Here is a 21,326-nt window from a genome sequence, read left to right on the forward strand (position 1 = left end):
TCAAATATGATCAAATCTTTCCACCAGATTCCATTAGTGAGTAAATAAGTACATTTATTACTCTTACTAATTTAAGGATGTGGGTGTGTCGGTGTGACTGACATCACCGCGTGACCAAGTTTAAACCAATCAGGCGCCGGCATCGTCGTGCAATCGCTCGCCAGATTATGGTGCGACAGACCGGACGAGAGTGAGGGGGCAACTGGAAGCAGCAGACTCCTGTACAAGAATAAGTAACGTTAGTGACTCTTCAGCTGTGTCGTTTTCACCGGGGAACGATTCCTGTACTTCGAGGAGGTGCTACTTTCATTGACAAGGTAACCATTTGCACTGAGTTCTTTTTAAACGCCAACGTAGCTTCTCTTTAACGTTACCGGTTAACGTTAGCAAGCGACAGCAGTATGAGGCTAACGTTACAGCAGTTAGCCAGTCAGTCAGGTGTGAGATTGTCTGCCGTCACCCTGCCAGAGACAGAAAATATAACACCGTTTCCTACATCGTTTGCCTTAGCTGCTATTCTTTGAAACAGAATTTAAATAGATTTAACTGATTCATCAGTCGCCGGTGGAAAAAAACAGAGCTCATATTAATCACAAACGCAGGCTAAACCTTTATAGCATCTCCCTGAAGCTTGTGTTTTCCTTTTATATATCACTCCGTAGGTTTGTCTACACTTACTAGCTACATTTGTCTATCTTGTTTCCTTGCAAGGAACTTGTTCCTCATTCACGCACGGCGAGCCAGGCTAGCTAAAGTTATCGAACTTGCTTGGCTAGCTAGTGAACAGTTTGTGAAGTGGGTGTGGTAGCTGGTAAAACAGCTTTATTCAGTTGTGTTGGCCTGACGCACATGGTGTGGCACGGAAGTTTGCACGGGAAAAGTGATGCTAGAGCGCTGTCAGGCTAATCAAACAGCAGCTGTGTCTGAAGCAGTACCCCCTTTCTGGCCCCTCTGATGCTGCCGCCTCCAAATCCAGTTTCCTCCATCTCTGGAGCCTATATGCAGTGTACAGTGACACATATTTCACGGCTAGATAGCTTTAAACAATGGACTGCACCCGTGGATTATGGCCGGCTAAATACTGGGACATCTGGCTCTGAAAGCATGACAGGATAGCGTTGCTAGGCTAAATCCTAGTCAGACTCCCCCTGGTTAGATCATCACAGACATCTTGCAGACTGTCTTTCTGTGTTGAATTGCAGCAGCTGATGCAGAAGCTGCTACCATAAAGCCCAGCTGGTATTTCGGAAGCTGACGTACAGTAAAACCACCATGAAATGTTATCAGCTATACAAAGGCAAAGGAGATAGGATGCGTGCTTTTCAAGGCTCACTGCTTATCTCTGTTTGTAGTAGAGGTACTTCATGGACCTGTGTTTGGGCTTTTCCACACACTGCTTTACATGGTTTAACCTCAGGTACTTGGCTAAAGGAAATCTGTTAATGCATGGGTGTAAGTATCTGAGTCAACATTGGCTGGTCTGACAACATGCAGTGGTGTTAATAACAGTAAAGTCAAGACAACAGTAGAACTTGTGCTCATCTTATCCTTCACATTCTCTCCTCAAATACACATAGTGTTCTATCCAGTGTACAATTCCTAAATATGTTAAATGGCAAGTCTTGATAGCTTTTTTTTTTTTATGTGAAACTATCTATTTGGATGAAAATGTATAGTAGTAAGATGGGCTCTTGTCAGTCCTTGTGGATCACATATTGTTTTTGTCACTGGTTAAACTTAATTGCTACAGTGTGAACATGCCTCTGAATTTGGCTTCAGTGTCCTTTTTTTGGCTTTTTGTCATGAAAGTGATAATAGTATTTCACGATGACTAGTTTATTTTTCAGTGGCTGTTTCCATGTTGCTTATTTTTGTCTGATCAACAGTTCAAACCCCAACTATTTTCAATTTACAGTGATATAAAACAGAGTCTTTACATTTGAGAAACTGGAAGCAGAAGATTGGAAAATGACGATGAATTAGGCTAACCAATATTTTCAGATTAATTTTTCTGGTGATGGACTAATCATTTCAGCTCTAGTTTCGTCTTTGCTCTGAGTACTAACATGGGATTTTGTCTTTTTCTGTTTTCCCCCTTATTTCTGATATCCACATGTTAGACAACGGCTGGTTTGTTAATTGAAGGAATTGGACTAATCACTTTGAATATTTACTACCTTCTCTGTTATGAAAGTGTGTGTGTGATGACATGACGGTTTGACATCATTAGTGAATCTATTAGTGACCAATCTATAGCGCTGTTAAACATTCAAAAATACTAAGGAGGTAGAGAAAAAAAATATTTTCAGTGTGGATCTCAGGTTTTTTAGGATTGGAACAAAGAGTAATTGAGCAGTCATCCGTCACGTACAAGAACCTTAAAACTCAGCAGTGTGTATGTTTATAAGTATATAATCTGTACTTTTTCCACTGTGGCCAGTTTTCTAATCCTACAGTCCTGCTCACCATTATTAACACTCATAAAGTTTAAGTACATAATGTGGAATATCTCCTGGAAAGAAATGAATCAAGTGAAACAACTTTTTTTCTATAGAGAATTCGTGTTGTCTGCACCCTTTGCTGTAAATCAGTATGGGTGTGCGCCCAGATAGCTCAGCTCAAAGTCTATTGAAGTCTATTAGAAGCACTTTTCCGGTGAGGGCTAGCGTTACTGCGCAGCCTCCAACTGAGAGAGACAACGTAAATGTGACGTGAGCAACCTGTCTGAAAGTTGTAAGTCTTCTGGTAGCTGTGCCAAGAGAAATCTCAATCATTCCGAATCTTGCAGACACGGAGAGCGTAGGTATATGTAAGGAGATAACATAGGCACAGGCTAATTTTTGCTAACTAAAATGCTAGTTAACATTAGTAATTACACTTAACAGCTAATGTGAGACGAAACTGCCTGCCCTCATTGGATAAACATGCAGCAGATGGGGAATACTTTTACAGTTTATCTCGGTTTGTAGCAAATGGTATGTCAAATACAGATTAGAAGGCTTTAGAGTGCCACTTTGCTTGAATTTAATTAAACATGTAACAAGATAGATTTAGGCTAGTCAGACTGGCTTTTTTTAATGTTTGTTTTTTTTTTTTTACAACATAAGAAAAATACACACACACACAGAGGGGGGAGAGGTACAAGTATGCCCAATTCATCTTAACCCCAAGCCAAGGAAACCAAAACTCAAAGATGTCCAGTAGCATGCATATCATTTAAAAAAATAAAAATAATCATATTTCATTTAATCGATCATCCAGTGTCCCACATAACATGTGGACAAGACTTCAGATTTTTTGACAGGCATGCAATAGCCCCCATCTTGGTTGAAAATCAGAATTAACTTGGCCTGTAGTTTCTAAGTGCTTAAAATGCACCTATGCTTAGTTTTATTGTTCTGTCCATCAATATATCTACATATGATGTTGTAACTCTGTGAAATTAACTGTTGACTTCCCTCTCCCAAAGGTCCTGTGCCATCCAGTGCTACCATGTCGGCGAAAGCCATCTCAGAGCAGACAGGAAAAGAGTTCTTGTATAAGTATATCTGCACCTCAGCGGCCGTGCAGAACCGCTTCCGCTATGCCAGTGTCACCGCTGAGACTGACTGGGACCGCCTCTCACAGGAGCATCCGTGGCTGCTGACAGAGGTGAGGCTGCTGCGTCAGACTCAACACAACCTAAACAGCCTTTTAGTAGCCTGTCTTAGTTTTAGATTGTTTCCTCTGTTGGCAAAATGAATATTGAAGTCATGAGGTTAATTACGTACTGTATGTCTCTGAAACGCTGTGTGCACGAGTTGCAGGACATTATTTAATTACCATCACAGTGGCATGTGACTTTATAGTGTGTGTGTGTGTGTGTGTGTGTGTGTGTGTGTGTGGAAATGTTTTAAGAAAGTAGAGCTAGGCTTGCTAGAGCATTTAACTTTTATGATACTCTAAAATTGTTTTAGTAGCATACTAGAAGATACCACGTATCTAAGGCTGAGTTTGAACCAGGGTGAACGAATGGATAAAGAGTGCCATGTACTAGCATGTAATATCTTCACACGGAGAGCTCGTCATATTATTTGTGGAGAAATGTTGTGATATCAGTATCATATTTTAGCCTGGTATAAGTTTTGTTTGTCACACCAGTATCGTTGCAAATCTGTGGTCTGTGTTTAATATGTGACTGGTCTGTTTTTTCACTTGCTTCCCTTATAGCGGCTGGTGGTAAAGCCAGATCAACTAATCAAGCGGCGTGGGAAACTCGGTCTGGTGGGCATCAACCTGGACCTGCAGGGTGTACGAGAGTGGCTCAAAGCCCGTCTCATGAGAGAGACCACTGTGAGTTGAATGAGTTGTCTGTCTTAGTGAGCGTTCAGACCAAAAGCAGCTGAGCATTACCCTTAAAACAATGAAATCCAGGAAGTCCAGCGGAAGTAACTGATCCAAGAGACTGAAGGTTTGAAGGACAACAAAACGCAGCACAGTTAATAATTATAATACTAGATTCACAAACCTATCCGATAATACTAGAGAAATGATTTACATATCTGTTAGGTTATTGCTTGTTGTGATGATCGGCAAAGTAATCTACCAGAAAAATGTATTTGGATGTATTTCACTGGCCAATACTGACATGCGCTGCATTTTTTCACACAGTTCTGAACACGGCTTTACTGGTCACTTAGCTGTCTTGCCATCCAGACAAAGAACAGTCTGTCTTTTGTGAAGGGACAGCATTCTGTGTCCGTATCCCCATTCAAAATGACATTCTTTAATTTGCTCAGAATCTGCTCAGATAAGTATCCAATACATACTCTGCCTGCCAGTGTACCAGCTCACCAATAACTTACTGTTAATTTGATCTCCATCTCTCTAGACTTTAAAACACATTCCTCATTTGTTTTGTTTTTTAACATTAATATGAGTTCCCCCAGCCTGCCTATGAAAACCCAATCCCAATCCCAATGAAAGCTCAGATGGGCCAATCTGGAATCTTGACTTTATATCGTCATAAGGAGAAAGGCCTTTCTCTGCTTTGTCAGCTGCCCAGAGAATTAAGTTAAGGCCACTCTCCCCTTTGCTGGTTGCTGTGTCCAGTGCCAGAGGCCATGGGCTTATGTTTAGATCTGCCAGGTCAAAGGTTAGTGGTGGAGGGTGGTCTATTCTTAGCCACCAAACATGCTGTGCTGCACTTCAAACAGGCTGTCGCTAAACTTCCAGTACATACAAAGGGGAATTTACGCATCAGCCATGCAATTAGTTATCACTTTTTTAATATAATTTGCTATTCTTTGTGCTTTCCTTTTTAATAAAAAATGACAGATGCACATATAAACTAGGGCTATGCAATTAATCGAAATTTTAATCGCGATTATGATTTTGGCTCCTAATGATCAGAATAATCAAGAAAAATTTGTGTTTTGCAAGTAAACCTTTATTTTGTCTGGTGTTCTGAATTGGGGGGGATATTAAGAATTTTCTTTACTTTTTCTTTTACTTTGTTTTTAAGGTCAATAATTGCAACATCTTTCCAAAAGTCAATGAGTAATCGTGATTTCAATATTGACTAAAATAATCGTGATTATGATTTTCCCATGATTGAGCAGCCCTAATATAAACAGGGTGTGTAAAGATGGTGATAAGAATTAAACCTTGGAAGCAGAATGTAATGTGCAGACTCCACTTCCATATCTCTAACTAGGTTAGTCTCTAACTAGGTTAGTCTAACATGCTTGTGGTTTGTGTTTGTCTTGAATAGGTTGGAAAGGCCAAGGGTGTGCTGAAGAACTTCCTCATTGAGCCATTTGTTCCACACCCACAGGTAATGTATGCTAGTTTCTTAAGTCATTCCACATCCTGTTTATGTTTGAAAGCCATGTTAAGTTTATTTGTGTAGCCCGTTAGACCCAGGCTAACTAAAGAAACAAATGGTCAACCCACTCAGCAGGTCTTTGAAACCTCCAGGGCCAGGATACAAACAATATTGTGTGTTTTGTATTTAGGTCAGTGTGCATGTGATTAATTGATTTCCTCACAGTTTTGTGAAGTGATCAAATGGAGGGTGAATAGTGTTGCAGTATGTGTGTGAATTGTTTGTGTGAGAAAATGTGCCTTTATGAATGTCAGTTTTGTTAAAATAGAGAACTGTATGTTCTGCACATTCAAACAAGCTTGTCAGCCTTTTGTAAATAAGTGAAAATGCAAACTCTGCAATTCACAAAATAAATCTGTAAATATGTGTTTGTCTACCCTACCGTCTACTGGTCCACCCAGGATGAGGAGTTTTATGTGTGTATTTATGCCACACGTGAGGGCGACCATGTGCTTTTCCACCACGAGGGAGGAGTAGAAGTGGGTGATGTGGACGCCAAGGCCCAGAGGCTGATGGTTGCAGTGGATGAGAAGCTGAGTGAGGACCAAGTCACAGAGCAGCTCCTCACACACGTTCCTGATGAAAAGAGAGAGTACGGACACATCCTTTTTTTTATTTATTTGTTTTGAACGAAAGATCTACAGCAGTCAACTTCAGAGAGACTTTGTCTTTAGCCTGTTATTGCTACAAATACACAGTAGAAACCTCTTTTTGGTGGATTTTATTTGTTGACGTTACCTATATTTGTCTGCCAGTGAATCAAAGAAGCTGTCTGTCTTCAATGTAGTTTGTTAGTCTTTTACCGTTGTGTGACCTTGAGTAGTGTGTTTGTTTTAGTTTTTCCCTTTTCCAAATACCCTCTCCCCGTGTGCAGAGAACATGCTGATCTCTCTTTTATGCAGCATTATGACCTTTCTGTTTGGGACTAGTTTCTCACAAGCTCAACGCTTGGAAGCAAAGTGTGGTCCTCTGTGAATCGTATTATGCTGCACTGTCATAAGTGGCAGCATTTAGCCTAATTATTTGGCAAGACAATGTTATATAATGTATGGTCTACACTTCTATTTTATGTGGTTTTCTAGTAAGATAAGTTGTTGTCCTCTCTTGAATAGTGAGTTTAGTTGACTTTGTTCTTTTTTTTTTTTTTTTTTTCTTCTTGAAGAGTCTTGGCCAGTTTTATAGTTGGACTCTTTAACTTCTATGAGGACCTCTACTTCACCTACCTTGAGATCAACCCTATAGGTATGTTTTTTATTAACTTCAAAGACCCATGCTCAACTATGCATATTTATATTCATTTCTCCTTTATGACCCTCAGAAGTGTCCTCCTTTAGTCTGGGAAGGAAGATGCGAACTGTTTCGTCACTATAACGGCTCCATTTGTGTCAATTATTAATTCAATAGAATTAATTAAGTACTTTGAGGGGATTCATTATTAATTTATGGGAACAAGTTACTAATGTGTGCACATTCACTTCTGGTACATTCTCTTCTGTAACATCTGTATCTGAGAAAAACATTAAAATGTCAAATGAATGGATAACACAACTTTTATTCTCTTAACCAGTCGTCACCAAAGATGGAGTGTACGTCCTCGACATGGCAGCCAAGATTGATGCCACAGCAGATTACATCTGCAAGGCTAAATGGGGTGATGTGGAGTTTCCACCACCCTTTGGCAGAGAAGCATATCCAGAGGTGAGTTCTGAAGCACGATAAAGGTTTTTAATGTATGTGTGTACACACAACAATTATTATATAGTCTCAGCCCAACCTTTTGAAATGGCACCTTAAACTTGATCTCAGTTTATGCATCAGTCCTTGGCCTTATTACAACAATTTATCCATTGCAGGAGGCATACATAGCCGATCTGGATGCAAAGAGTGGTGCCAGTCTGAAGCTGACCCTGCTGAACCCAAATGGCAGGATCTGGACCATGGTGGCTGGAGGAGGGGCTTCAGTAGTCTACAGGTACTCCATTTATTAACAAGGGTTTATATCAAGCCTTTTTAGGTAACAGAAGCATTCAAAGTGTTTTGTTGGATGAAGGATATACTATATATTCAATATTGTGTGCCACTTGTGTTGCTCTTTGCCTTGAAATTTGAAAGCTTGTTTCATGTTGACACACAGGCTATGGAGTGTTTTTTATATATATATATATATATATATATATATATATATATATATATATATATATATATATATATATATATATATATATATATATATATATATATATATATATATATATATATATATATAAACTAAGGTGTGGGTCCTCGTTTTGTTTGTCCTGTGCGCACACACAGACACATTTGTGTGTTCAGTTGACGCGATACATATTCCTGTTCCCGATCTATAGGTGGCAGTAACATGCCAACAAAGCAAGTGAAGAGGAAGACTGCAAGCTAGTAAACGTGGATATATGTGACTTTTGTTAGACTCTAGGATACACATAATGTGTTTGGTGAATAAAACTGAATGTAAAGAAAACTACACAGGGCACAGTTGATTAAAACTAAAAACGCCAACTAGAATCAGCACACAGTGCCTAACTGTCCACCATCCCTCTTCTTTAGCGACACTATCTGTGACCTGGGCGGTGTGGATGAACTGGCCAACTATGGCGAGTACTCTGGCGCTCCCAGTGAACAGCAGACTTACGACTACGCTAAAACCATACTCTCTCTCATGACACGGGAGAAACATCCTCAAGGTAGGTACAGCAAACACTTTGTTAGGGCTAGTTTGCACACATTTAGGCCAAAGGTGAACGTAGGGGGAGACGCACACTTGTAGAAACCAATCTTGACTGTTTAAGTTAAATTAGACATTTCTTATAAACTTGACAGTTTGCCTTAAGCACGAAGTCGGTGTTTGATCATTCCGCCGCAATGTGGACCTGCTCGATCTCCTTTGGTCTGTCACTGTGGTCTGTTCACTGTGCATGTTGCTAGCAATAGATTTCCCGGCGGTCACCAAACTGTTACTGGGGTGTCACATTTCAGTCGGTAACATATTCTGCACATATCAACACTCATCTCTCTGTATCCTGCAGGGAAAGTGCTGATCATCGGAGGAAGTATTGCCAACTTCACCAATGTGGCAGCCACATTCAAGGTAAAATCTGAAACGTCAATCATTTTTAATAAAGGAAAACACCTTCAACACAATTTTTTTTTCCCCTGAAGATATTAAAATACATTATCCATGTTCCTTTGATTTAATTCAGCACCATAAGCCATGGATAAAACACAACATCCTTAACTTACTTCTAGAAGACAACATTAATGTATGTAGCAGCATTGTCGGTTGGTGTTTGCAGATACACCTCCACACACTTCTAGTGGAGGATTGAGAGGGATTACATTTGTATAAGTCTATACGTTGTTTTTCCTTTAGGGAAATGCTGCTTAGTATGCCTTAAGTACTGCCTCTATGTTAAATACTGATGATGCTATCTTACATGGGACACTCAGTGGAAGTTGGTCTGAACACACTGAGACCAAATAATGACAAAATGTCAACTTGTTATTTTTGATGCACATGCTATTAAGGTTTTGCATCTTGCTTTCTAATATGGACATATACATGGTGTTAATTAAACCAACACTGGCATTCCTGTCTCTAAGTAGCTCTTACTGGCTGACATACCCATGCAGCTATTTAAAGAATTCACGGTTTTTGATCCACATAGCTGACCTGCCTGTCTCTCTTCCCAGGGCATTGTCAGGGCCATCAAAGATTACCAAGGTCCTCTGAAGGAGCACGAGGTCACCATCTTTGTTCGACGTGGTGGGCCCAACTACCAGGAGGGGCTGAGGGTCATGGGGGAAGTAGGTGAGTGAGATGGAGTAAATGCCAAGGCTGAGAATTGGATGACTGTATTATATCATTTGTTCATTGGGGAAAAACTTGGTGTCAAGCAATTGTCAGGTGATTTTATTGGACTACACATGACCCTTTAAAGAGGGATAATAATGTGTTTTAATGCATGCACAGGTGATATGAGGGCATGAATGCCAAACATGTTTTTATGCATGCAAAATTGTTAGCAACTATTTTAAATTGAGTTTTTTTTAACTCTGTTTCTTTGTGCAGGAAAGACCACAGGTATTCCCATCCATGTGTTTGGTACTGAGACCCATATGACGGCCATTGTTGGAATGGCTTTGGGCCACCGGCCAATCCCTAACCAGCCTCCAATGGACGCACATACAGCGAACTTCCTCCTCAATGCCAGCAGCAGTGCAATGGTATTTTCACTCAGTCACACACTAGAAGACCTGCAGACTATCCAAATATCCCCTATATTCGGATAGTCTGCAGGTCTTCTCTTTTAAACACCTTTCAGATGTCATATTGTTTGAGACAGGCACCACATTTTCATGTGCTAATTGTCCGCTGAGTTAGATGGACATTTAAATTGTGAACTAATCCTTTTTTACTGTTTGTGAGAGTTAAAGAGAATTATTATTGCTGAATAATTAATTGTCTAAGATGCATTAACATTAGAGATTGAACATGCATGACTGTATTGTATCACAGGCGAATGCCTTTTTAAACTTGCAACACCTCTTGCTACATGTGAACAAAAGCTGCATATACTTGCAAACACTATTTTAGCTTTGAAAGGTTTGGACTTTGGAACTTGTTTGATTAACTCTATTGTATAGCATTACGTGTGGTTCTTTGTATATATTCTGTGTGCTTTTTAGGGCCCTATTTTAACAATCTGAAACACAAGTATCAAACGCAAGTAGCATTGTGGGGGCGGATCTCATCTAAAATGGGTTGGTCTGAAGTAGCTACGTTACTCATAGGTGTGGTTTGGGCGTAACATGCAATAAATCAATCGGAGCGTTATCTCACATTCCCTTTTAAAAGCAGGCACGCTTGTTCCATGGCGGATTGCTATTATAATGGTGGATTTGCTAGGCGCACGCTCTTAATACATCCATGGGCGCACGCTAGGAGCGGTTCACAGCCGAGGAGACGGCGTTTGCTATTGATTTTTCTTTTTGACAAAATGTAAATAAAGAAATGTCACAAAAACATACTTTCCGATGTTTTGGGCTCACTCTCACTGAATCACGAGGTTATGAATGCATGGTGATATTTTTGCAATGTAGTCTAACATTAGACTGAGATTACCTCACTATAGACGATGCAGCTCTTCTGTCTCTCCTCTCCTGTGCTGCTGCTGGGGGCACACAACATCACATCTCCTTAAGTCCTCTAATATTTCCTCATTTATGTCATCAACACATCCATGATTCATGGAAATGTTGTGTAAAACAAGGTCATATTTTTCCTTGTATCTATGTATGGTTTGAATAAATGCAAACTGCTGGGTCCGTGAGATGAGAGAAGCAAAGTGTATGCGCGGTGTGCACTCTACATTACGGCCAAGAATGCGCCCTTAAAATAGCATCTGACTAAACGCGCCACTGACTTTAGACTAGGTTTTTCCTGGTCTGTGGCGGAACTGTTTTCTGAAACTGCAAAATAGCACTAGGGAATGTTTGCGCCGGAACACGCCTCCTTTTTGCTGAACCGCCCCCGGGAGCGCAAGTTCATTTCCTAATTTACCGACGTGAGTCTGTGGAGGGAAGAAGTCTGCTGTGCGTCGGGTGCAAAATAGGAATGATACATGCGTCAGTGTACAAAATCAATTGCGCTGGGTGCAAGATAGGGCCCATAGTCTTTATTTTTTATTTTTTTATTATTATTTATTAATTGTGGTCCTTGATATTCTTTAAAACGATGCATAAATGTCAAGGCTATATTGACTGGTGATAAGCTCAAATGTGGCAAGACGTGTATACTAAAAATGTAAAAAATTTTTATAATTTATAAGAGGGAAATTGTTAGTTTACTGCTAACAATTCTCATTGGAAGCTTCTGCATAGCTCTTAAATAACATACATTTTTTTCTCTCTACATTCTGTACCAGACTCCAGCTACAACAAGGACAGCTTCATTCTCTGAATCAAGGAAGTCTAATGATGTCACCCCAGCCAAAAAGTCTAAAGCAGGTCTTCCAGCAGGTAGCTAACACAGTAGCACTCGCCTCTCCAGTGCGTCTTATCAGCAAGACTCCATATGTACTCATACACTTCTGCTTTTTCATTTCACTTATCCTTGCGTCCTGTATTCCCCCCAAAAAAAAATGCTGCTATTCTGCATTTTAATTTTCTTTCTATTTTTCCCTTCCTCCTCTTCTTGTTTTGCTGCACAAACTGTCCACTCACCCCTTATTTTTTCATGCTCGTTTTTCTAAGACTCTCTTCATTCTATACTGTGGCCTCTGAAGAATGTGGTCACAGGCGATTGGAAAGGTAAGTGATAGGTGTGCCATGCCCACACTGCTCTCGGCTGCTCACACACTCCACACTGAGCTGGCCTTATCCCTCAACCTCCGTGCGTGTGTGTATCACCTCAGTGGTCCAGTGGGGACATTGTATTCTTTAGCAATAAGAATGATTTTCATCCTTGGAATAAATAAAAACTGTAGAAAGAGTTGTAGATAATCCACAAATTTAGCATATCTGTTTTCTAATGCTAAGACTCATAAATACTAGGCTCTTTAGAAAAGATTTGTCATCTTTTAGACGAAGTTGTGTGTGTGTGTGTGTGTGTAGGGCAAATTTTATTGTAGTATTAACATTCAGCACAGGCTATGTGGATTGAAATTTTGATTGTGGCGAGACCATACTTTTTAGAGTGCTTTTCACAGTAAAGGCATGCTCTGTAGCAGCTGAGATGTGCATGGTCTTTCCACTGGTGTGATTTTATTTTTTTTATGAAGTGTTTTCAGAGTTGGCACGCAGTTTACAGAATGCACTGAAGTCTGTTCAATAAATAAGATAAAGTTGCACTCATTGTTTTCTCTTTTTCTGTGCTCACTGTCGTATTTTGTGTTCCCGTCCCGTGGGGTCACAGAAGCGCAAGCTTCTTCAGGCTGCACCGGAGGTATGGAAGGGTGTGAAAAACCTGTCCTGCCCTCTCCACCCTCTGTCCACTTCCCCCTGCCTTCCCATTTTTGTCTGTCCTTCTTTTTCCGCATTTTTATAGTGGCTTACTCACTTTAAGGGGTGCTGTTTTGTGTCTCTGAACTTAAACTGGTCAAAGAAGAATTCCCATCCAAAATGACATTGGTGAATCATTTGGTACGGTATATGTTGTGAAAATAAACCAGGACAGACATTTCTTTTAATATTATAAAAATTGTATTGTAGGGGTACCTTAAATCATTCGGCATTTCATCATTTGCTTTCCCTTTTAAGACCAGCTTCATCCTAAAACCAGGGTATCTGCTGGTCTTAAAGTCTTAAGAACCCTACTGTTTTTTAATAATAGTATCATAATTTGACCGGCATGATCTATGATAGTCTCACAGGTATTACATTAAAATCTCTATCATGAACCCTGCAGAAACCCTGTAAAACATAACTCGTCACTCTACAGCCCTCTGTTAAAGAGGCAGTAGTAGTGTTGGACAATTGACGCTCTGTGCACAACTTCTTTAGATCAGAGAACCACAGAAGGCAGTCAGTCTGGACAGAGAGGAGAGATTTGGGAGGACTGGAACAAATGTGTGGCAAGATGGTGATTAACTTAACAAATGCTTCAAACCATATTGTACACTGACATTCTGCATAAATGGAATACTTGACACAGGATCTCATCTTTTTTTCTTGCACTACTGCTGGGTTGCTTTGTTGTCTGGACCTTGCCTTGGATTTTATTTATTGAATTACTAGTAGAAGCTTTGTCATCAACGATCAAGGCTTACGTGGCATTCCTGCTTGGTAATGGGCTAGTAGGGTTTCTAGGAGCACTTACAGACATACAGTAGAAAAAGCATTTTGCATTAAAAAAGGGCAAAGTAAAATCACTACTGGAATGCAATATTAAATTCATTGAAAAAGGAAAATTCTTGTATTGTATTATGTGGTCAGAAAAAAACACTGTAAAAATACATTGCCCTTGATAGTCAAACCAAGTTGCCAGTTGTATATCTGAGACAATGCAACTGCACAAGTCTTCTTGGTAGATTTTAATCTAACTTCAAACCGTATGTCCCCAATTCCAAATCTTCTACCACACAACCAATGGTTCCATTTTAAAACACCAAATGTATCCTTTTTAACTGTGTGAGGTGAACAAAAAAATGGACTTTCAGAGTAGTTTGGTTACACTTACAAATGTGTGTAACTTATATTCGGTTAAATGCAATAGCAGCACTAAAACCAGACGTGTGGTGCCCAGATTATAATGCATTGGTAAAAAACCCTGCCATATGCCTAATGCAGGCAAACTGCATCAACAAAGCGAAAGATGACCTTCCTTTTGAAGCTGTTTGCAGTGGTGAAGAGTTATTTTCTCTACCTCCTGTATCTCTTTCCTCAGAGTGAGTTCTATCTCTACTCTGTTTGTTGCCATCCCCATTCCTGCTATCTTCCTGAGCCTGACCCTCGTCTCTTGCCTGTGATATGTGTATTTCTGCTTCCAGCTGTGACTAGACTCGCTCTGCCTTCTCGTTCATTTAGCCAAAGCCACCACACTCTTCGGAAAACAAACCAAGACCATTGTCTGGGGCATGCAGACACGTGCCGTGCAGGGCATGCTGGACTTCGACTATGTATGCTCCCGGGATGAACCCTCTGTGGCAGCCATGGTCTACCCCTTCACGTAGGTTCCTCAAAATCTCAAGTTTGTCTGAAATGAGTTGAATTCACTTGATATTCACTGATTAAGGACATCTTCCCAGTGTTACGATAGATCATTCTTAAGCAAGTAATAACTTCTAGTTGTAACATTTTTATCCTCATTACTTGCTCTAACTTGTCAATTCTTCATATCTTTTGTCATATTTCATCCTGATTTTAAAAAAAGTAAATAAAATTAACTAACTTGGTAACCTGTACCCTGTAGTTCAACTTTCCTACTTTTAGTAGGAAACCAAACCTAAGAATTGAAAACCGGTTTTGAAACTGAATTTGATTATCCTACTCGCACCTTTTTTGTAATAATTTTGTCGGGAAATATGCAGTATCATTGGTGACAGTAGTTTTCCAAATTTGTAAATCGAACTGCTCTTGAATTGGTTCATATACAATTTTTATTTTTTTTATTTTCTTCTACCTTACATTTCTGTCTTGCACAGGGGGGATCATAAGCAGAAGTTCTACTGGGGCCACAAGGAGATCCTGGTGCCGGTCTATAAGAACATGGCCGATGCCATGAAGAAGCACACTGAGGTGGACGTCCTGATCAGCTTTGCTTCACTACGCTCAGCCTTTGACAGCACTATGGAGGCCATGCAGTACCCACAGGTAGAAAGACCTACTGTAAACTATGTGAACATATAAGCCCATACAACACTGCATAAAAATGTGAGATTCAGCCAGACATGAAAGTCTGCTCTCTTATCCGATTTGTGTTTTTCAGATTCACACTATCGCAATCATAGCTGAGGGCATTCCTGAAGCTCAGACAAGGAAGATAATTAAAGTGGCTGATGAGAAAGGTGTCACTATCATCGGCCCCGCTACGGTATGCAGTCATTTCTTACCAACAGACAATTTATTAAAAAAAATAGAATAAAAGAGAGAGACAGCGTATATGTGTTGTAGAAAACAATGTATGTAGAAAATGATCAATTTCAACTGGCACACATAAGTTAATTTGATACCCATTACTTTCTGTCTCCCAGGTTGGTGGCATCAAGCCTGGCTGTTTTAAGATTGGTAACACAGGTGGCATGCTGGACAACATCCTGGCTTCGAAACTTTATCGTCCTGGCAGCGCGGCATATGTGTCGCGCTCTGGGGGCATGTCCAACGAGCTGAACAACATCATTTCCCGCACCACAGACGGCGTCTGTGAAGGTGTGGCCATCGGAGGCGACAGGTACAAGAATTTATTTGCAAATGATTTGCTTAGCAGTGAGAGACCGTTGTCCTTTTAAAGGCTGTTGTGAAACTATTGGTATTAGTATTACTATCCTTGCTCCACAGAAACACGTTGTCGTCTGAAACACTTTTGAAATCATTGTGTTTTGCTCCTCTTTGTCCAGATATCCAGGCTCCACCTTCATGGACCACGTCCTTCGTTACCAGGACACTCCAGGGGTTAAGATGATAATAGTGCTGGGAGAGGTGGGAGTAGCTCCACAGATGTTTATATTTTCACATTAACATCACCTTAATGTTAATGTTTTTTTTTTTTTATTTATGCCATATGCCTCTCTTTCACTCTGTCAACCTAGATTGGAGGCACAGAGGAGTACAAGATCTGCCAAGGCATCAAAGAGGGCAGGATAACCAAGCCTGTGGTGTGCTGGTGTATTGGAACCTGCGCCACCATGTTCACTTCAGAGGTTTGGTTGCTGTGTTGGAATAACTTGCTTTGGATTTTGTTGTTGTTGCTTACACAGAATTCAGAGTTTTTGAGCTCAACCTGTCATACTGCCTTTTCAGGTTCAGTTTGGCCATGCAGGGGCCTGTGCCAACCAGGATTCAGAGACAGCAGTAGCCAAGAATCAGGCTCTGAGGGACGCTGGCGCTTATGTACCAAAGAGCTTTGATGAGCTGGGGGATGTCATTAAGTGAGAAATTCATCACATAGTCATGCCAGAGTTTGTCATTGAAATGTGTTTAGGGTTTTTCACTGATACTGTGAACATATGGTGAAACAGGACCGTTTATGATGAACTGGTGGCCAATGGTACCATCATTCCTGCCGACGAGGTGCCTCCCCCAACAGTGCCTATGGATTACTCTTGGGCCAGGGTAAGAAACTTCATCATTACTCCTTCGTAAACCTCAACAGCATCTGTCTTAGCCGCTGAAGAATCAAATAGTTGTTAAATCTTGTATAGTAACAATTTAGGGCTTATGATTTTCATGGAAATGCATTGTTTATTATTAAAACTAGCGACTGACAGATAAAATTGTTTTTTTTTAAGGCCATTAACTATCTATATTGGCTAATATTAATTTTTTAAGCATACACATGACGTACGTTAAATAAAGAATTGTGATCTAGGTATTTACTTTTTTTACATGTCAGTCTTCTCTGGTGGACAAAATATGTAATGGTGCCATGGTTTCTATTACCTCTAACATATTGGTGGCATTTCACTTCCCTGTTACTTATCAGTTGGCAAATACCTGATACTGATCTCTCCTTCACACTGTAGAAACATTTTTGTACTGTTTATTACCTGTGTGTTCATCCAGGAGTTGGGCCTGATCCGTAAGCCAGCCTCATTCATGACTAGCATCTGTGACGAGCGAGGCCAGGAGCTCATTTACGCTGGCATGCCCATCACCGAGGTCTTCAAAGAGGAGATGGGTTTGGGAGGAGTGCTGGGCTTGCTTTGGTTCCAACGCAGGTTGGTATGACGATTAGATGACAACTGGTGTTAATCAGTTACTGAGAAAAGAGAGTGTGTGTGTGTATATATAATATATAATATATTTTCAGTGGAATAAGCTGTGCTGTGTTTCTGTCTAGGTTGCCACGCTATGCCTGCCAGTTCATTGAGATGTGCCTGATGGTGACTGCTGATCATGGGCCTGCCGTCTCTGGTGCACACAACACCATTGTTTGTGCTCGTGCTGGCAAGGACCTTATCTCAAGCCTCACCTCCGGCCTGCTCACCATCGTCAGTACTGCTCACACACAAACTTAACGTACATACACTGTGCCACCATCTTTAACCAGAAACAATTACAGAAATTATGAAAATGCTTTTGCACTTTTTTTTCTTTTCAGATCAACTTTTTTATTTATTTTTTTTATATGCAGACATACAGAACAGAGAAACACAAACTGAACAAGAACAAACACCTCCCCTCTTGCGGTCTCGAGGAAAATAAAACAAATAAACAAACAGAAATCACACCTTGCCTAGTCACTCTCCTCTAGTTCTTGTGGCGCTGAGGTCATTAGGTCTGATATTTGTGCTGCTGCGCTTTTCCGAAAATGCTCACTTCTCTACCTATCTGCTGTCTTTTACTGCTTGGACCACATGGTTTAAAACTGTTTTCTCTACTGAATCATGGTTTATTCATAAATTCCAGGGGGACCGTTTTGGAGGTGCTCTGGATGCAGCTGCGAAGCAGTTCAGCAAGGCATTTGATAGTGGCATGCTGCCCATGGAGTTTGTCAACAAGATGAAGAAAGATGGCAAGCTGATCATGGGCATTGGCCACAGAGTCAAATCAGTAGGCAGCACTCAGTTTTTACACTACCTCAAGTTGCATTATCAAGATCCATAATTTATGTGGCATTTTTAGATTATAGTAGACAATTGCTAAGATCATACATCTGAATAATTCTTTTTTGGATTATAATTACAACAAATGGATACCTTACAGTTAACAGCTTTAATTACAAGAAACAAGACACAAAGCCGTAACACCGTTTGTCTCTGTTTTCAGATCAACAACCCAGACATGCGGGTGCAGATTCTGAAGGACTTTGTTAAGCAGCATTTCCCCTCCACCCAGCTCCTCGACTATGCACTAGACGTAGAGAAGATCACTACCTCCAAGGTACTTGTCGCATGAATTGGCAAGAGTGAAGCACAACAAGCATAAAGCATGAACAAGTGAATCAATTCTCAATAAACCCAATAAAATCAAATGGTCTTGAGGGACAGGTGTGTCAGGAAAGCCAGCATCAGGACAATTAAATAAGTAAAGGATACTGCATAGTGTCCAAATCTCCCGATGAGAACATTTTACTGTCAAACACGCAACATTTCATTGTGACATCTTTGAACCTTTCCTCCGTTTTATGTTAAATTGGGCAAGTTGGTTGGCTTACTGATAATCCTCTGACATTTAGATTTCCTTTCTTATTTTCAGAAACCCAACCTGATCCTCAATGTAGACGGTTTTATTGGTGTTGCCTTTGTGGACCTGCTTAGGACGTGTGGGGGCTTCACAAGGTAAGAATCAAACTCCAAGACATGTTTCATATTATAACTGTTTTTTACTATATTGTCATTCATTATCTGTAAATGCACCACTTTCCATGTATGAGCGCCCACAGGAGGGGTTAAAGTAGTTGACAAACACTTATGTGCTTACGACTTACATTACAGTGTGGTATAATAGCAAGCATACTGTTGATAGCAAGCACACTGTCCAGTATTGTTTCTCACATGAATGTTGAACTGGTTCCAGAGACGAGGCTGACGAGTTTGTGGAGATTGGTGCACTAAATGGGATCTTTGTCCTTGGCCGCAGTATGGGCTTTATTGGTGAGTCCCATTCAGAGAGAGCCATGACACTTAAGATTCAAAGTATTATTAAAGCAAGACCTCTAACTAGTGTCTGTCTTGCATTAGGACATTACCTGGACCAGAAGAGGCTGAAACAGGGTTTGTACCGCCACCCCTGGGATGACATCTCCTATGTGCTTCCTGAACATATGTCCATGTAATCTCCACATTACAGAATGGGACGCACTTCCAGATGCGACTGGCCAAATAGGTCAGGCAGCATTACACATCTCACTCACCGTATATGTACTCTCCGGTTATGACAACAGCGGCCTTGGGAAAACTGGGCAGGGTGATTCTGGAAAATGGAAGTACTGTCTGGCTGAGGGATCTGGGTAGAAGTTTTCAATCTTGTTTTTACGGAGAAAAAGGGGAAGTCAACTTTTAGATTTTTGACTAATTATTTTAAGTCTGAGATGTTACTTAATTCAGTTTTGACCACAGACCCAAACCAATACAAACTTTAGCAGTTGCAGAAGCACAAAATGAATTAGTACTTTTAAAAAAAGGGCATGATTCAAAGCACATTTAAAACCTGACTCCTGCATTAAGGAGTCTGATTAGGTAATATGCAGTAACAGCTGCTGATGTAAAATGTGTTGAAGCGCTCTCATTTATTGTACTTGCAAAAATTAATAAAAATTGATTTATTATAATCAGCATTTGCCTATTTTAGGCCATAAGAAAGTGTGCTCAATTATACTGTCTGTCTCTCTGAGTATTGCACCTTAGTGACACTATCAAATGTCAGTTTTAAATTCCTCCAAGTTTCAATCCCACTAAAAAAGACCGTTGTCATGACAAGATAAACCAAAGTTATTTTTAGGAATTTGTTGTCTTTTGTTAAAAGTTTAAAAAAATAAAACGGGTCCAGTGGTTGATATTACAGTTTATCTAGATCTTATGTTTTGAAAAAGGAGGCATTGTAATGGGATAAAGGAATTAAACTAATTTAGGTGTCACTTCACTATTGCCTTTCCTAGAACAACCCTGGTTGTAAACTAGTGGTTGCAGTTTGTCACCTACTGTAAATTAGATTCAGTTTTAAAGGGGTTTAAGTCTTTCACACCCAGTATGAATGGAACTACTTCTGTTGCTATTCTGTGTTACTGTTTCAAAAACAGGAAAATGTAGGGGACAAAAGGGGACAAACAAAATGCTTCATGAATGAGCCCTTTGAATCTTTGAAAGCATCTTTTGGTGAGGGACCATGAAAGCACTTTGCTTTACTTGGGGAAATATTGATCATAATACGACTCTGTAAAATAATTATCCAACTATCACTAAAGATTTGACACCAACTCAAAACGCTTTGTAACCACCCACTGTAAGGCCTGCTGTTTCATCTTTGTTTTGCTGTTTTTATTTAACTGTGAAAAAAATGCTTTGTTTTTTTTTGTAAAATGCTGTCATATAGTAGTAGTATTATAATAATAATTAAAGAATGTATTGTTTAACTTTTCATTTTGGTTGAAATGTGTAATGTCTAAATCTGTTCTAGGTGAAGAAGTGTGAGCTTTGCAGAGGTGATAAGCCTGAAACTATAGTTGCATCTCATAACCCTTATTTGATAGCTCCTCGATTCCTCTGTCCTCTGCTGAACCGGAAATTGTTCTGTCCCTCCTCAGTGAAGGCAGTCTCAACGCTCTTATTTCTGGAGCTACAGGCAAGGACACAACCTGTCTGTGATAGCCACCATCTACCATAGTGCAGCCCCCCCCATTCCATTGACGTAAACATTTTTTTTCTCAGATGCCCTTTTGTGAAATTATTTTTAGGTTAGTTCATCTTGATCTTCAGTCGGAAAATAATTGCTAATGAACAACTGTCTGGGTCTATGGTTCAAAAGTCATCACCCAGATTAAATGCAAATAGGGACTGTTTTAATTCAAGAGTAAAAATACAGAGGCTTAAAACTCCCTAAAATAGTAATGTTATAAATATGGCTTACACTGGCAAGACTAAAGTTTATTGAAAGTAGTTTCTCATCTGTATGTATGTATTTGCAACAACTTGTATACTGCAATAACAATGTAATAGCAGATGTATTGCATAAATACCAACTCTGTAGCACCCTTTATTAAAAAAAATACTTAAACGATAGTGAACTCAGTCTAAAGTCCACACGAAAATTAAAATTGTGCAAAAAGGTT

At 40.0% G+C, this 21,326-nt stretch overlaps 1 protein-coding gene across 2 annotated transcripts; it reads left to right on the forward strand.

Moving 5' to 3' along the window:
- The first annotated feature begins 161 nt into the window (after window positions 1-161).
- aclyb (ATP citrate lyase b) lies at window positions 162-20,635 on the forward strand. 2 transcript variants are annotated; one of them, XM_078279853.1, is made up of 29 exons: window positions 162-317; window positions 3,470-3,651; window positions 4,210-4,332; window positions 5,753-5,815; window positions 6,268-6,458; window positions 7,029-7,108; window positions 7,434-7,564; window positions 7,720-7,838; window positions 8,450-8,586; window positions 8,929-8,990; window positions 9,593-9,710; window positions 9,972-10,126; window positions 11,827-11,920; window positions 12,816-12,845; window positions 14,426-14,567; window positions 15,043-15,211; window positions 15,327-15,431; window positions 15,592-15,788; window positions 15,955-16,036; window positions 16,147-16,257; window positions 16,358-16,485; window positions 16,576-16,669; window positions 17,120-17,274; window positions 17,397-17,547; window positions 17,966-18,109; window positions 18,326-18,439; window positions 18,755-18,837; window positions 19,076-19,152; window positions 19,240-20,635. In XM_078279853.1, the coding sequence occupies exons 2-29, from the start codon at window positions 3,493-3,495 to the stop codon at window positions 19,332-19,334; spliced, it is 3,309 nt and encodes a 1,102-aa protein (XP_078135979.1). In that variant the 5' UTR covers window positions 162-317; window positions 3,470-3,492; the 3' UTR covers window positions 19,335-20,635. The 2 variants fall into 2 exon arrangements, with proteins under 2 accessions (XP_078135979.1, XP_078135980.1); XM_078279854.1 differs by lacking the exon at window positions 12,816-12,845.
- The last annotated feature ends 691 nt before the right edge of the window (window positions 20,636-21,326 follow it).

The sequence above is a fragment of the Sander vitreus genome, chromosome 21, assembly GCF_031162955.1.
Source record: "Sander vitreus isolate 19-12246 chromosome 21, sanVit1, whole genome shotgun sequence".
NCBI classification, from domain to species: domain Eukaryota; kingdom Metazoa; phylum Chordata; class Actinopteri; order Perciformes; family Percidae; genus Sander; species Sander vitreus.

What these genes read in the sequence shown, in the direction of transcription:
- aclyb (XM_078279853.1), top strand. Translation starts at nt 3,493, where the DNA reads ATGTCGGCGAAAGCCATCTCAGAGCAGACAGGAAAAGAGTTCTTGTAT. An exon ending in GAGGGTCATGGGGGAAGTAG is followed by an intron (nt 9,711 to 9,971) that starts GTGAGTGAGATG and finishes TTCTTTGTGCAG; the next exon opens with GAAAGACCACAGGTATTCCC. An exon ending in ATGCCAGCAGCAGTGCAATG is followed by an intron (nt 10,127 to 11,826) that starts GTATTTTCACTC and finishes ATTCTGTACCAG; the next exon opens with ACTCCAGCTACAACAAGGAC.